The sequence below is a fragment of the Dipodomys merriami genome, unplaced genomic scaffold (assembly GCF_024711535.1).
Source record: "Dipodomys merriami isolate MVZ:Mamm:240054 unplaced genomic scaffold, mDipMer1.0.p SCAF_6, whole genome shotgun sequence".
Taxonomy (NCBI): Eukaryota; Metazoa; Chordata; class Mammalia; order Rodentia; family Heteromyidae; genus Dipodomys; species Dipodomys merriami.
Window position 1 is genome coordinate 25,580,763 of NW_027206179.1, and position 17,955 is coordinate 25,598,717.

General features: G+C 34.9%; 1 protein-coding gene across 2 annotated transcripts in view; it reads right to left on the minus strand.

Moving 5' to 3' along the window:
• Positions 1–17,955, minus strand: part of Gpc5 (glypican 5) — a 1,051,553-nt gene that overhangs the window by 121,775 nt on the left and 911,823 nt on the right. Inside the window, exon 8 of one of the 2 annotated variants that reach the window (XM_070002746.1) lies at positions 11,440–11,480. The exons of the other annotated variant lie outside the window; for it this stretch is intronic. Within the exon in view, the coding sequence (XP_069858847.1) occupies positions 11,473–11,480 (8 nt within the window). The 3' untranslated portion in view covers positions 11,440–11,472. The remainder of the gene's footprint in view (positions 1–11,439; positions 11,481–17,955) is intronic. 2 annotated transcript variants of the gene reach the window in all.

The window sequence follows — 17,955 nt, forward strand, 5'->3', positions numbered from 1 at the left end:
AAAAGGAATAGATTTCACTCTAATGTATTTGTCTGTATACTATATACACACCAATATATGTACATGTTGCAACTTTTTCTATTGTTGTTAGGTTTTATTGTGCTCTTTAGTAAAGTCATAAAATCTTGAGTTTAGTTATAAAATCATGTTTTTCTCTCTCTGTAATTATTTTTATGTACCTTTATTAGGCCAAAATTTTATCCATAAGGAATCAAATAGAACTCTATAACAGAGGTTTTAAATCTGAACCCTAAAAAAAGTATATCTCATCGAATTTGTGCTTACATCCTTTCTAAATGCCCTTAACCTACTCTGTGCTTGCCTCTTTAAATCACCATTTTCTCAGTCTGTTTTGTTGAGTGCCCGGTTCTGCCTATTTTGTGTGATACATAAATATAAAGGGAAAGGGCAGGTTCCCAATGGTGTCTCGGGGCACTGTGAAAGAAGGTTGCCTTTACCCTTGACTTATGTTAAGTATGCAGCTCAGGTTATAGAAGATGGTTGTCTGATTGTCTGCCCTATTTTTCCTTGCCAGAGTAGATAGAGTATGCTTATCTATTAAAAGCACGCCAGAGCAGCATCAAGCCAAGCACCTGTGGAGTTGTCAACGTGAGTTCTCTAACAGGTCATTGGTTGCTGGTGCAGCTTCAAGAACAGAATAACAAGCACTCTTTGGTATGGGAAACAAAGATCTCTGTGAAGAAGAGAAACTAGGAGAGGGAAGTGTATTCACTTTCCTATTATTTCTTAATTGGTCATTAATCTATAGCTTCATTTGTAAGTTCATTTGTGACTGCTAGTGCCTGTAGCAAAATGTAAGTTGTTGAAGAGAAGTTGGATGAGGGCTTTCATTATTAGAAGCTTGAGGACAAAATGTGACACTAGCTTATAGAATATAGTGCTTCCTTTATCATCACAAAGTTTTCTTGTTATAATAATATGGAATCTAAGCAAATTTAGAGGTGTCATATCTTTCTCATTTGAATCATTAAAGGCACCTGAAATGGTTAGTATTATTGTGGAAACAGGTCTTTTCAGCCTACTACAAATTTAAAAATAAGTTTGTGATAGCACCAGAGAGTGAAGAAGTATATTAATGTATATTTGGAACTACCAACTGGCAGTCAGTAGGTAGCAGGATGACATACTACTGAAGGACAGAATAGCATTATAACCAATTAGTCAATATCCAATTAAAGAGTCAAAAAGCGGAAAAAAGTACAGCAATTACATTATGAACAATATGGATTTTTTTGGTGTGGGCATGGGAGTTATCAGCTTAAAAGTGAAGTCATTTATTACTTTGGTTGAATAGTAATATTTTTAGTCATTTTTGTCTTGCTGTTTTCTTGTGTGTCATTTTTTGTGGAGCCTTGTATTCATGAGGCAAGTGCTCTGATCATATGCCCAACCCTAGTGTGTCACTTGTGAAGTGTAAAGATGGATAATGAAAATACTGAAGGATGCAAGTTTCTTCATTTCATAACATGAAGTTACCATGTTAGTATCTGTAACTGATATCTATGCATTGAAAAATGAATTTTATAGCATTTAGAAACAACATTGATTAAATGAATAAATTCCATTTACTACTAAATAGCAATGAATTCCCTCCCCCCCCCCCGCTTCCCCACTGCCATGTTATCTGTAATCAACCCTCAACATTTTCAGAAGTTGAATTATTGAGTTAGTAAACACTGGAGAATGAGGGAAGAAACAGTGTGAAAATAACAAAAAGTATATAAAATGAGGGAAAGTAATTTCAATGGACCTATGCAATAAAATGATAGTATCATCTAGATGAAAATCATTTTATTATTTTAGAACTCAGCCTGGTTAAGATTATTAACTTATGGACTTAGACATCTAATGACCAAATAATTATCTTCTGACCATTTTGAAAAAGAGAGTTCTATATTTCTGTTCAAATTTGGAGCTCTGTTTCCTCCTTGTATAAATATTTTACCTATCTTAACCTCATTTTTTTCCTCATAAAAAGTGACTAACAGTCACAAACTTTGTAGTGATTTTAGCATTTAATAAAATAACATGTGATGAATGAAAAAAACTTCTCAATAAAGGTTATTTCTATTGAGAAAAAATTGAAGCAAGAGGAGAAAGAATAATTTCAAATACCAAATTATTTCCCAAAGGCTTTGGTCTTGGCAGTACATTGTGAATAATATGTTGTGATTTTCTACAGCAAAATATTTTACTATTTGCTCTAACAGATGAATATGTGTTTGGCAAAGTTGATGACTGTTGCAGAAAATATGTATTTGTTGTGTGGTCCAATAAAAAGAAGTAAGTATAGAGCATTCAAATGTAACAATAGCTTTCTCACTGAGTGAAAAATCCCTAGTTTAATTCTGGATCTCAGAGAACACTTTTGATAAATTCAGCATAAAATTGTTTAAATAATTGAATGTGATCAAATGTGTCAGATTGAATTTTAAAAATGTCTCCCAAAGGTAAGTTAAATAAAATATCTCATTCACCGTTCAGACCTAAAAGCAGAATTGTACATTTGCTAGTCCCAAGCAAGTGTTGGGTCTGATAATTCCCACACTCAAGAGCCCCTTTGCCTGAATCGTTGTCAATAACAGACGATCTGTCAATATTATATCACTGGATATCAACTGTCAGGTTGACACATGTGGGTATTTGCAGAGCCTGAGTAAGAGCTATGAAGAATGAAGTGACATCTTGGGAAAAGTAATCTTAACTATACCAAAAAGGATATGGTTGGAGAAATTTTATAGTCTAGTTCTCAGAGCACATATTTTTGTTTTCTCAGAGTGAAGCATAATTAACCCCTTTGTTTATCATGTCTGTCATGTTGAGAGATCCATGTTGAGTTCTTGAAACTTCAGTATCCCCAACTTGGAAAATAAGGATGATGTGTTCTCTGCTGCCCTCTGTATGGCTGATATGAGGAGTCAGTAAAATACTATATTTAAATGTCTTGATCACAGGACTGTATTTTCAGTGGCCCTAAACAAAACTTATTGGTTGCTATTTGCTTCAGTGTAGATTTGGCTATAAGGTCCCAACACAAACTATCTGAGACATTCAACTCTCTGACTAGTTTTTTTAAATAAGTTTTTTATTGTGAAAATATTATACAGAGGGGTTACTGTTACATAAGCAAGGTAATGAGTGCAGTTCTTATCAAGCATTGTTGACTCTTTCTTTGTTTTTCCCTTACCAATCCTTCCCTCTCACCTCCACAACTACACTTCCCTCACCTAAATTGTAAAGTTTGTTTTTCAATATAGTGTATTGTACATGTGCATCCCTATTTAAACATTTTGTTTTTTCCAAAGTGCTTCACCTACTTCCCAAGATTATCTTGAGAAATGAAGAAAATAGCATGCAAATGTTCTTGAAATGCTACACTTGGTTAAAGCTAATAATAGTCATACACTAACTCTTCAAAAATTGTTGTAGGCTTCTATACAAGATACTCCAGTAGACACCAGAAATATAGCAATGCTAAAGTTTTAATTCCTTTCTGTGGTTTGCAGTCTAATAGAGGAAGAGAAGAAGTCGATCTTCTGTATTAGAATAGGTACAGAAATAGTATGCCAGGAGCCCCCCAAAAACTGCTTTTCTCTCATGGCTAACATGGATCTTGAGATTTGGAAGGGCACTGTAAGGCAAGTAGAGGAGTGAGTAATCAGAGAATGAAATCATGGGAGAGTTAATATGGGGGCCCACTGCTTATAAATATGGAAACCTAGTTATTGTTTTCATTGCTTTTATTTTTATTTTGCCAGATAGCATTGAAGAATAAACTGTTATGTAGTGGATTTACAGATAGAAGTAGAGCAACTAATGAATACATCTACTGAATCTTGTGTTGAGAAACCAAATCTTAACTATCCACACCCAATAGCACTAGCAATCCTTGATCATTTGCAAGAAGAAAACAGGAAAGTTAATAAGTAGAAATGAGTGATACATATTTAGAATTAGTTGGTCTACTTTTTGCCAAAATGGTCATAGTTTATATATAATCATATGAATCAGATTTTTTTGTTAACTAGATTCCCTAAACACTCTGGATACACACACACACACACACACACACACACACACACACACACACACACACACACACACACACACACACACACACACATGTTTCAAATATTCTATTTAGTACTTTCTCTTCTACATAAACTCTAGGTCAGCTGAGGTTCAGAATGTCTGCATTTTCTTTAACATTTACAATGGTTAATTCTTAATATGGTGTGATCAAAGTTAAATGAATTTCCCCAGAGTTGAGAAAATTTATGAGATAAAATTCCAAAGCAATTATAAAGTCAAGTCAAGGACTATATGCAGTTCAGATAGTATTATTAGTAATAATGAATGAGGTCACTATATTTTCTTGTTATTTAATTCTCTATATTATTTGTTGTTAAGTGACCAGAAACATGCTGATCAAATTATCTTGTACAGTTAATTATTTGGAATTATTTTTGTCCTCTATTTCTTTCCAGTTCACTGTTTCTTTCATTTAAATCTCAAACTGGAAAAGGGAGAAATGAAAGCAAACTAATTCACAAATATCACTCTGGAGTTAGTTATTAAGTAATGCTCAAAATGCAAATTTTCCAATCTAACAGTCTATAATAAATACTTCCAGGGTGACATCTGAACAAAAGCTATACATATGGTCTCCTAGTAATTGCCATAAAATTTTCTTGTTTTTCAAAAATCTGCTATGAAAACTCTCTTCAACTATTTTGAGAATAATGCTTTAATTTTATTTTTAATTTTAACATGTGTAGACACAATCTGAGCACTCAACCATGAAAGAATTGGAGCTATTTTTAATGTACTGCTTGACCAGGTCATTTGATTATGTTGTTTGGCTGACTAGACTTTTAGGAAAGCAACTGTTGAATAAGACATGGAAAGAATATTCACATTTAAAAGCTGCTGCTTGTAATTAAGGTGGTTACTTTATATGTGGCATTTACCCTTCTGAAGCCTACTTTATCTATAAAATTGGAATCATAAAAATCTAAAAAGGTTAATATGAGGTTAAAATAAGTAATGGAGTTAGAAGAAGTTTGTTGACTCTAAAAGTTTTATATGTACCTAGGTTGTTGCTTTCTCAAGACTACTGAGAGCAATGTTCCTTATTGACAATATACAGAAGAGCAAGCAACAAAAGTCGGAGATTCTCTGCCTAATGCTGATGGTCATCTGGCAATTATTATTGTGTTCATAGTCACATGAGAATTGACTCTGATTAGGTAATAGTCCCATTGCTGTACTTTATATAATAATCACACATACTCACATGCACATATACATATAGAATACTTTATAAATATTATATAATACAGTATATACATATATAGATAGATATCTATATAAGCATATATATCTATTTATAGATATCTATATATGCATATAGCTATATATCTACAATATATCTACATAGATTATATAGATATGTATCTTTATCGATCTTTAGATAGATAGATAGATAGATAGATAGATAGATAGATAGATAGATAGATAGATAGATAGATAGATAGATAGATAGATAGATAGATGGATGGATGATATCTCACAGGAAGGGATTTAGTTTCTTGAAGAGGAAAGCTTTGTGCAGAAGATAAAGCTATTTACAGAATGACCTAGGATGTTCCTAGATTCAGTGACATACACAAAATCAACCTTGATTCATTAAAAGTGTTTTTTGTTGTTGTTGTCATTGTTGGAAGTTTCCTGTTAATTTTCTATCATTGAATTCTAAGTTTATTCTGTTCTGTTCAAAGAACATGTTCCATATGATTTCAATTTGTTAAGTCTGTCCTAGGGTTCAACATTTTGAATATTATTGCATTTATCTGAGCAGGGAGGTTCTTGAAAGCCTTTTCCATTCTGCTAATTTGGAGTGTACTATTAATTCAATAATGGGGACTGTTGGATGATAGTAATGGCTTCATCTTTGCTGTTTCTGATTTCTTTGTACGTATTTGAATTCTTTACACAAAATCATTCTATTCTCTAATTATAATCACTGATTTTCTATTGATAACAGAAGCTGGAATTTATAAATATTGGGATGAGTTTATATTTTTAAATGTTTAAAACATATCAGTGCAATTGATTTCATTATCCAAGTACAAATCCATCTATGACTGCATGTTAAAGATAAAATCTCATCAACAAGAATGTTTTAATGAAAATTCACATTTCTATTAATTCAGATTTGTAGACTGTTGTACTATATAGTAACCCAAATGTTTGACAAAAGGCTCTCGTGGAAAACTGTTATGTAGGTAGTGATGTCATCATTTTACCACCCCCCCCCAAATTTACTTACAACTCTTTGACTAGATACATTTTCTTAATGTAGTACATTCTGTTATGTCCTAAATGTTCAACATCAAACTCAAATGAATCTAACGTTCATATACAAAACTCATGATCAGGCTTGGTTGTACCTATGTGTAATCCCAGCACTCAGCACATGTACGATGATTGTGAATTTGAGGCCAGGTTGTGATATCTAGGAAGACTCTGTATAAAAAATATGCAATCCCAAACAAAAAAAATAATAAGAAGAAATTGTCCTGTATGAACAGTACAATGCATTCAATTTATATTTTGTGTAGTGCATCACGTAATTTCAATTAATTTTCATAATGCCTACTGATTTAAATGTTCTCAAAACAAGCATAAAATAAACATTCATAGAGGTCCATTACTTTCTTCATTATTAGAAGAGTGGTATAATATAAAATTAGCATTTCTTAGGATATCATTATGTGTTTATCTAAAAGAAATTATCAAAAGAATGAGCTGTTTGTTTCTGTATTTTGCTCTCTCAGAGTCTGTTTCCTTCATTGCTTTCACAAGAAGCTCTCAAGTGCTTATTAAAATTAAATAATCAACCTCACCAGGTCTGCTGAATTAGCATCTCTGGGCCAGAGTCTGGGAAGTCTCAGGGAGTAAGTGTTTTAACGGAGCTCTCACATGGTTTCGTGCATACACAAATTTAGTTATTGTGTCTTCATTGCTTAAAATTCAATGGAGACTAATAACTCAAAATACAAATGGGTAGAATATTTAGGCTTATCCTTTCACTGTAATTTGTTCTGTTCTCTATTACTTCTCAAACTATACTCACACATTATTCGACTTATTATTTTTTTCAGTCATGGGGCTTGAACTCTGGGCTTAACCTTTGTCCCTCAGCTCTTCAACTCAAGGCTATGTCCTCTACCACTTGAGCCACAGCACCACTTCCGATTTTCTAGTGGTTCATTGGAGATAAGAGTCTCACAGACTTTCCTGCCCTGGCTGGCTTTGAACTGCAATCCTCAGATATCAGCCTCCTGAGAAGCTAGGATTACAGGTGTGAGCCACTAGTGCCTGGCTATTCTACATATTTTTTGAATTTGAATAGCATCATATGATGTGCATGGTTTTGCTTCTGCTTCTCTGCAGTTCTCTTTATTACCTCAGAAAGCACAGTACCTAGAAAGATTTCCTAGAACTTGAGCACATCCAATATTTACATCCCATCTTCTTTTGTATCGGTAACATCAGTCTGTAAGATCTTCCTATTTCATTTCAGACATTGTGATATTTTTTAATCTTATATTGAAAGATGAGATAGACTTCAAGGTAATAACTATAAATTGTCATCTGGTTTGTGCTTTTTCTAACTATAACAGGGTGATTTTTGTCTCCTGCTCTTGTCAACATTGAAGGCTTTGGAGATGATCAGCAATGCACAGGATGTCTTCTGCTACTGATACATCTGACCATGAGCAGAAGTCACCAGAAAAATCTGGTGTATACTGATGGCCATTGAGATCTCATCTTCTTTCAACAAATTTTTAGAAATCTTTGCCTATGAAGTACTATGAAGTTCTGGACTCCACTGGAAACAATAGGAGATAAGGCCAGAACCAATTGTTGGGATTGCTTATTCTTGCTTCTATGGCATTATTGTTCCTAACTGTTGGGTAATTTCCTTGGAAGAGATATACTCATCACTGCACATTGTTGTATTGTTTCAAGTTCTTCCTCAAAGTCAGAATACACAATTGTACTCTATTGTCAGGCTTAGCAATATTGCAAGTATGGGTAACAGATCAACAGGAAAAGTGATAGATCAATAAATTCCCATGCTTCTTTCCCACCAACTTGTCTTCCCATCAGCCTTTCGCACTACCAAGGAAGGTGCCAGAAGACATGTGACTTGCGCACCCTCAGCATTGACATATAACATGAGCAAACATGGATGTCTAAGGTTGCTATTGCCACATTACTCTATAAAGTGGAGTAATATATTGAGATGTCGATATTAATCATATTGATATCATTTATTATCTTGAAAGAGGTTTTCCAAAAATAGCTAAGAGGATGGCAGTAGGGGCTTGGGAGTTGTGCTTACTGATCTCCTTGTAATTTAATATATTTTATACATGCGTGTTCAACGCTCTCATCACATCTCTTGTCTCCTTTCCATGGTTTCCATCACCAAACTTTCTTGTAGGACACACAGCACTACTGCCAAATTAGAGCTGTCTTTCTCACCATCATGATCAGGAAAATGCCAAGAAGGACTTTTGACATAGCAATTGAAGTATATCTTTTCCAATTTATGGTGTTTATACCTGAAGTAGAAAAGAGAATCACTTCTCTTGCCAAAGATTACAATTCTGAATCATATTTTGTTCCCAAGTGCACTTAGCACTCTATTTGAAACAGAGTGGCATGTATAGTTACAAGAAGTCTATAAGGAGGATAAAAACATTGATAGTCACTGGAGCTTTTGAGTTTATCTCAAAGGATATTGCTGTGTCAAAAAAAATACAAGCACCAATAAATCCAAGCTTCTTGGAAAAAGTGTTCCATGAACTTATCAAAAAGACTAAATCCCAAGTCATTTACTCTAACTTTATCTAATGCTCATTTTGCATATTTTTTCTTTTAAAATTGCTTGACAACTAAAACAACAACGTGATATGGTGTTCCATTTTCTCGTTTACATTTTTTGCATGCTTTGCTTTGTTTATGAGGGGTTTGGAAGGTTTGAAATGACGGCCTCACGGTCTCCTGCTTGTTACACAGGTGCTTTACCTGCTGAGCCGCATCCCTTACTGCTTTTTGCTTCAGTTAGTTTTGCTACAGAGTCTCCTGTTTTTGCCTAAACCAGCCTGCACCACTATCTTCCTATGTATTACTTTCCAGGGTACAGGTGTACTTCACCATGGCTATTGGTTGAGATGTGGTCTCATTGGCTTTTCAGACTGGCCTTATATTACAATTTCCTGAAATTTTGCCTCATGGGTGATTGCAACTACAGACATGAGCCACCACACATGGCTATCTATGTTTTGGCTTTTTATCTTGTAGGTTTTTTTTTTTTGAAGATCACTATCTCCTTCATTACTTGCGGTTCTTATCATTTTCTTTGCCCTAAGACTGGATCTCATTTACCTTTCTTGAGTTTGGCACGGTCTTGGGATAGGCACTTGTTCCTAAATATATTCTTTGTGTATCTAATTTTCCTGTTCTGAGCCTCTCACTTCTGTGTCAGTCAAAATTCCCAGAGCCAAGTTTGATCTCACCCTTCAGGGTACTATCTCCTTTAACTATGTTTTGTTCTTTGTTTCCTGTATTTTGTCTGATCCTGAGATTAAAAGAGGGTGGGAACTAGCTTTATCTCCACTCTATTCTGACATGTTTCTAAGGAGACCACACAATACCAGTGCCTATGTTTTCTGTGTGGATTAAGTTTCATTTAAAATTAATATTTTGTGTTGAACACAAATAAATTGAAAACTTCTTGAAATATAAACAATTTGATGGAATTTTACGGATGAAATTCATATAATCTGTATCCAGTAATTTACTGACATCTAATCTTGTTACAGATCTTTTGTTTCATCATGCACTAATTTAGTAATGCAATTTGAAATTTAACTAACATTTTTGGTATAATTTGTTCTTTACAGACCCTTTCCTGTGTTTTGCTTGTGATTTCATTATCTTCTAGTAAAGTACATTTTATATTTAATTTAGAAGGTTTACATTAAGAACAGTTTTAAATTCATTTGTCTATATTTTTCCTTAAAATAAGATTATAATAACATGTGCTGCACTCCATGTAGATCTTCAGAAAATATAAATATGAATATTTCATCATAGCCACTTATGAAGAAATAGCAGGACTCTTATTACATGTGCTATAACAAATTAATCTACTAAGTCATAAACACCAATTCTTTTCAAAGTAGCGATGGTAATAGGGAAAGAGAGAAAAAGAGAGCCCTACATTGCTCCCAGAAAAAGCTGAATTTGTTGTTCTCACAGAGAGTGATGAAGATTCTAGCTATTACATCAACAAAAATAATATGAATGAGTGTTCAGGGTATTCTGTCTGATTATAATATAGGCTAAGAGGCAGAAATAACATATTCGATGTTGGTCTCACCCATTATTTAGTCTCTAAAAACACCATGGATAAAACCATGCTAGTCACTGGAATACAAACAGGTTACAATATTGCTTTCATGCTTCTCAAAGCCAGGGGAGGAACAGCAGGTTAAAGAACATGTATGCTCTGATATATGGAACACTGGAAGACCATCCAGTGAACTATTAGATACAAAATAAGACACACGGCATTTATCCTGAGAAAGACACTCATGGAGCAATGAAGATGAAGTGCAGTCCTAGAGGAAAATACAATTTTGCATAAAGGCTGAACTAATGTAGCTCTATCAGGAACTCTCTTACCTAAGTGAAGGAGTATAAAACAAGTCATATGGAGTTAACATGATGGCAGTAGACCATCACGTTAGAAGAATGGAATATTTGGCAGAGAGAAATGAGACTTGAATGAAGAAGAGATGTGGATAGGAATCAAGTAACATACAATTAAAGCCAAAGTGAAACTAAGGAACTAACATATTTGACATGGCACAATTCTTCTGTGGTATTGAAGGTTTTTTATCAAGTATCACAGAAAAGTTTGCTTCTCAAAACAGAATTCTTGATGTTGGTGTAAAGCATGGATTATGGGCAAGGTAGGAGAAATTGTGTTGGGATTGAGATGGTTATAAAATGGAAAAAGGGGAGTAGACTAGGGGTGGGATGAGAAGGTCTGATAAAACTAATGAAGAGGGATGCAAATAGGGAGAGAGGAGAGATGAAGTAAAACTCTCCCTCTTTGCAGATGACATGATCTTGTATTTAAAGAATCCCATGGACTCCACTTCCAAATTACTCAAGCTGATTCAAAACTTTGGCAGAGTAGCAGGGTATAAAATTAATCCTCAAAAACCAATGGCTTTTCTGTATCGCAACAATGATAAAAGCGTGGCTGAAATCAGGAAAGCAACTCCATTCATAGTAGCCCCACAAAAAAAAAATACCTAGGAATTAACTTACCCAAAGAAGTGAAGGATCTCTATGATGAAAATTTTAAAACCCTGAAAAAAGAAATCAAAACAGAACTTAGAAAGTGGCAAAACCTCCCATGCTCCTGGATTGGAAGGATCAACATCGTTAAAATGGCAATACTTACCAAGGCTATCAACAAATTCAATGCGGTACCTATCAATATTCCAACCTCATTCTTCGAGGAAATAGAAGAGGCAATCCAAAAATTCATATGGAACAATAAAAGACCCTGAATAGCAAAAACGAAAGAACAGAAAGAACAGTGCTGGAGGAATATCAATACCAAATTTCAAACTCTACTACAAAGCCATAGTAATCAAAACAGCTTGGAACTGGCACAAGAACAGACCTCAAGACCAATGGAATGGAATTGAAAATTAAGAAATGAACCTTCCAACATATAGCCATCTAATCATTGATAAGGGAGCTAAAAAAATAGAATGGAAGAAAGACAGGCTCTTCAGTAAATGGTGCTGGCAAAATTGGTTAACTACTTGTAGAAAACCAAAGCTAGATCCTTATATATCACCCTGCACCAGAATCAACTCCAAATGGATCAAAGACCTCGGAGTCAAAGCAGACACTCTGAAAACATTACAGGATGGAATAGGAGAAACCCTAGGTCTCCTTGGCACAGGCTGAAATTTTCTTACTAGAGACCCAGAAATACAACAAATAAAAGAAAGGTTGGACAAATGGGATTGCATGAAGTTGCAGAGCTTCTGCATGGCAAAGGACATAGCTAGTAAGATCAATAGAAAACCCCCTGATTGGGAGGCTTCACTAGCCATAAAATTAACAAGGGTCTCATATCTAAAATATACCTGGAACTCCCCCAACAACAAATCTGCAAAGAAACAACTGCAAAGAAACTTCTCTGAAGAGGAAAGAAGGATGGCCAATAGACATATGAAGAAATGCTCTACCTCCCTAGCCATAAAAGAAATGTAAATAAACAACATTGAGATACCACCTCACCCCAGTTAGAATGACTATAATCAAGAATTCTAATAACAACAGATGCTGGAGGAGATGTGGACAGAAGGGAACCTTACTGCATTGTTGGTGGGAGTGTAAACTTGTTCAAACACTTTGGAAAGTAGTATGGAGATTCTTCAAAAAACTCCACATAGAGCTCCCCTATGACCCAGCAATCCCACTTTTGGGCATTTACCCAAATGTTCACAAACAAGATCACACTAAAGCTACCAGCACAACTATGTTTATTGCAGCATTATTTACCATAAGTAAGATATGGAACCAAACCAGATGCCTCTTAGTAGATGAATGGATCAAGAAAATATGGCATATATACACAATAGAATTCTATGCTTCCATCAAAAAGAATGGCATTGCCCCATTTGTTAGGAAATGGAAAGACTTGGAAAAAATTATATTAAGTAAAGTAAGCTAGGTCCAAAGAAACATAGTTCCATGGTTTCTCTTATTTGCAATAACTAGTACATGTCTGAGACAAGCAGAAATTTCAGATAAGCGATATTAGGTGAAATGCACCTCAAGATAAGTATTCAAATGTTTTTTTCTTTCATGTGATGGTTTCTAACAAATTTATAAGATGATTTCTCTGTTGCTTTCTATGTCCCTCCCCCACAGTATAACCCTGCTTTCACTGTATTTGATGTTGGTATAGTTTGTGGAGGGGAAGGGAAAAAACAAATCGTTTAATTAGGGATACAGGTGGTGCAACAATGAGATGTACAAGTCCTTATGTAGAAAAACGAACTTTATAACTTTGGCTGTGTGGGGGGGTGTGGTTGGGGGTGGGAGTTGGGAAGGGATGGGAAGGAGAAACAAAGGAGGAGGAAACAAATCTTGATAAGAAATGTACTCATCTTTCCCATGTAATTGTGGTCCCTCTAGATGGTATTTTCACAATAAAAAAAATAAAACAACTAACGAAGAGAGACTGGATTGGGCATTTAATGGTGAACAAAGAGAAAAGTAACAGATATAAAAGAAGATAGAGCTGGGGACAGGTTGCTCATGCCTATAATTATAGTATGCAGGAGGCTGAGATCTGAGGATTGCAGTTTGAAGCCAGTCCTGGCTAAAAAGTCTGTGATAAACTAGCCAGAAAAAGCCCAGAAATAGCTTTGTGGTTCAAGTGGTAGAGCACTATCCTTGAGAACTCAGGGATAGCACCTGGACCCCTGAGTTCAAGTTCTGGGACCAGAAGTACATACATACATACATATACACATACATACATACATATATACGCACATAAAATACATACATACATGCATACATACATACATATATACATACATACCTAAAAGGAAGCAGAAGTGATAAGAGGGTGTTCCAATTTGATTAACAATGATGGCAAATGATTTTACGCATTCATGATGTATCATGTGTTATTTCAGTCCTCACTATACTTAATTTGGGAAAAATCATTTATTGAATCATCTAATGCTTATAGGAGTTAAGTACAGGTTTTCTAAGTTGTGGAGTAAGAGTAAAACTAGATGCTACTAACACAGAGCTGGTATCCTTCCAATTCCTTTGTGCAACCCTCTTAATTGGATGAGAGAAATGGGAGAGACCAGAGACCAGAATAGCTCTCAGTTCTCTGCCTTGAATGCTATTACTGGCGTAAGGAAAAAACAATGAACTACATGGCGATACCTGAGGGATATCCAGGTAGAAATGATGAATAAGCAAGTTGAATATATGGGTCTGAGGAAGTCTCCTGATGAAACTTTTCTAGATTCAGACACTGAAATGTGTGTGCAATGATAATTTTGTTGCTCTCTTTGTGTTGCACTTATGGGTCAGAGCAGCATACATTTCCCTTTGTTTATTAAGGAATGAATATATGATATATACCATTCATTACTTTCTTAAGGGTAAAAGTCTGTACTCACTTCTTATTGGCCAGCTTTAACAAATATGTATGGATATTGGATGCATTTTTCAAATTACATTACAGTATTTGATTGGAAGAATGAGGTCTCCACTTTCTAAATAATTGTCTGTCTTCAATAGTTATCTTTGTCTTGATAGCAATTTAGTTTCTATTCATTACTCATCTTACTACATGCTCTGTTTGTTTAGCTGCCTCACACTCTATTTTGCATGGGAAAAACTATAAACACGTGCATACAACTGTAAAGCTTATAATCTTATAGCTGGCATGCAAGCATAAAAGATGAAAACTTTTGCTTTTCTCTAAGTATGAATTTTTTAGTTGAGATGAGAATGAAATTAAGTGGCTAAAAGAATTTGATGTAAGAGTAACAAAAATGAGCTGCCAGGGACCAAGCGATAATACCTAGAGGAAGGACAGAAATTATTTTTCAAGCTGACTTTACAAGGGCAAACCTTGGTCTTTCTCTATGGTTAATTATTTTTTGGTTTAACTGGAAAAATATGAGACTATCTGAAATTTCCTCCGGGCTGGATTATAATATTCCATTTTATTAGCTGTAGAACAACATTAACAGCAGCATTAATGAAAGTGCTATATTCTGTGTTTGCAGCTTGCTAGCTGTGCATATTTCATGTGCTCTAAGATATAGTTCTACTTAGTTGAATTTGATGACTAGAGGTTACAAAATTCTATTTCCTTTAAAGAAGAGAGGGGTGAAGGTTATCTCCCTCTTCACAGAGTTGCTTATGTAATACGTGGTCCAATGGCCCTGAGATCTATTAATTAAATTAATTAGACTTCTTAACACTCATAACTATGATTGAAAAAATGGATGGAAACAGAAAACATATATACTGCAATATATGGCTTTGCCAGTGTTCCACACATCGAAAATTATGAAATTATAATTTGACATAATTCAGATTGAATAAAATATGATCTCTGAATGTATACATTCTCATAACTTAGTTAATTCAAAAAAATGAATTTATGTCAAAATGTATGGTCTGGCCCAGTGCTCATGTCTGTAATGCTAACTACTCAAGAGGCTGAGCTCTGAGATTATTGGTTCAAAGCCAGTCTAGGCAGACAAATAAAACTCTTATTTCCAAATAACCAGCAAAAGATCAGAGGTAGAGGTATGACTCAAGCAGTAGAGAATTGGCCTTGATCGGAAAAGCCAAGCAGAAGCATGAGGCCTTGAGTTCAAATTCCAGTCTTAAAACAAAAATTGAAAGAAAGAAAGAAAGAAAGAAAGAAAGAAAGAAAGAAAGAAAGAAAGAAAGAAAGAAAGAAAGAAAGAAAGAAAGAAAGAGAAACAGAAAAGAGTATATTCTTACTTACTTGTAAGGTATCCTAAGCCAGAAAATATTGTGTGAAATATCTGTTAGAGTTTGTTACCTGGGAAATGTATTTATTACTTATTTTTATAAGTAATATTTTAATAATTAATAGGTGTTCTTTGTGTGTGTGTGTGTGTGTGCACACATGTATGCGCATGCACACAGGCATGCATGCAGGAGCATGCAGGTCCTTGGGCTTGATTTCAGAGCCTGAGTGCTGTCCCTGACATTCTGTATCTAAGGCTAGTTAGTGCTCCAACACTTGAGCCACACCCATAGTTCTGTCTTTTTGGTGGTTAATTGGAGATAAAAGTCTTATGAACTTGCTGCCTACGCTGGCCTCTAAACATGATCCTCATATATCAACTTCCTAAATAGCTAGGATTACAGACATGAGCCACCAGCACCTGGCTTATTACTTATTTTTTATTAGTAAATAATTAGTAAAATAAATATAGGGCTCAAAGTGTCCTCTTTTTCTCTAGGATGATTACAATCTTTCTCTCTGCTTCTAATCTGTCTATGACTAAGTTTTTTTTTTTTTATTCCTCAGCAAGTAGCAATGATTTGACATGTGAATCAAGTCATTCTCAATTTAAAGCTTTCATTTCATTCCCACACAAACCTACATCTCTGCCTGATAAAATGTAAAACTCACTGTGATCTGACCATATCCTTGCCTTACAACTATAAACTCTTCTACACTTTTCCGTTTTACTCGCCTGGAAACTTCTTAGCTGCTCTTGAAACACCACAGACACCCAATCTTCAAGACTTTGCATTTGCTGGTCCTATGGCATGGAATGCTCCTGCTTCCTTCACAAACCTTTGATCACGCTGCCATTACCCTTCAAGTCCTGGGTGGACTGTCCTTCTTCCATTCAGTAAGCATTTCCCTGGTAACTATAGTTAACATTTAGTCTGTAGTCTCATGCCCAGCAATCTATAGTCCATCCCTGTTTTAGTTTAGGGAAACTAGTAAGTGCCAGCGACAAATAACTCTTCCATTAGCTGGCATAATTTAAGGACAAAAGAGCACTTATTGATTATTTTATTTTTTCTTTGTATTTGAATTCCCTCTCAAATAGGCTTTGGGTGGGAATTTATTTTAAACAGCTTATTCATAGTGACATTCAGAGTGCCTAAAATAAGCTGAATTTGTTGGATGAATGAATTACATATTCAAGTCTGATCAGATATTTGAGAGGACACTTTTTTGATATTTGGTAAGGTATAAGTTATTTGTGAAGTAAATTTGTGCCTCTTATTTCAACTGAGAGAAAAATTAACAGAGTGCTCCACTAGAATATTTTCCTTGAAATTCAAGGTCATTCCATTCAAAGCTTACTTAATCTGTGCCAAGTGTAAATCCACTCTGGGAATAACCCAGATGGAAATTAGTGGAAGCACAGTCCCATGTCTACGATGTGGGGGTCTTGGCAGAAAGTGTAGGTAACTAACAGAGGTTGGGGGTCAAGTTTCACTCTCTTGGACCATTTCAACTGAAACTTAAAGCCAGTACATGAAAAGAAATAACAAAAATTAGATCAGAAATAAATGATTTAGATACTCAAAAAAGAATCAACTAAATCAGAAGTTGGTTCTTTGAAAAAATGAACAAAATTGACAGACCCTTAGCAAATCTGATAAAGAAAAGATGTCACCTAAATAAATAAAATTAGAGATGACAAAAGAAATATCACAAAAGAAACAAATTTCAGAATACTGTAAGGGAATACTTTGCAAACCTTGATGCCAAAAAATTGAAGAACTTTGCAGAAAATGCTGCATTCCTAGACAGCATCAATATACCTAAACTGAGCCAAAAACATAAATCAATTAAATAGACCTATAACAAGCAATGGAATTGAAATAGCAATGAAAAACATGTTGTCCAAAAACACTTCAGGACCTGATGGATTTGCAGCCAAATTCTATAAGGCCTTCAAAGGAAAACTCACTCCAATGCTCCTCAAACTCTTCACTGAAATGGAAAGGGAAGCATTACTACCAGACTCATTCTGTGAAGCCAGTATAACACTCATTGAAAAACCAGATAGGGATTCATCAAAAAAGATAACTATAGACTTGTCTCCTTGGGGAACATCAATGTAAAACTTTCCAATAAAATTCTGGCCAACTGAATTCAACAATTAAGCAAAATAACCATACACTGTATTCTCAATATACATTGTGTCCGGAGCCAGGACATACATCTGTGCCTGGATCTCTGCCCCCATCTCTTTCCTCATGTGGGATACATGG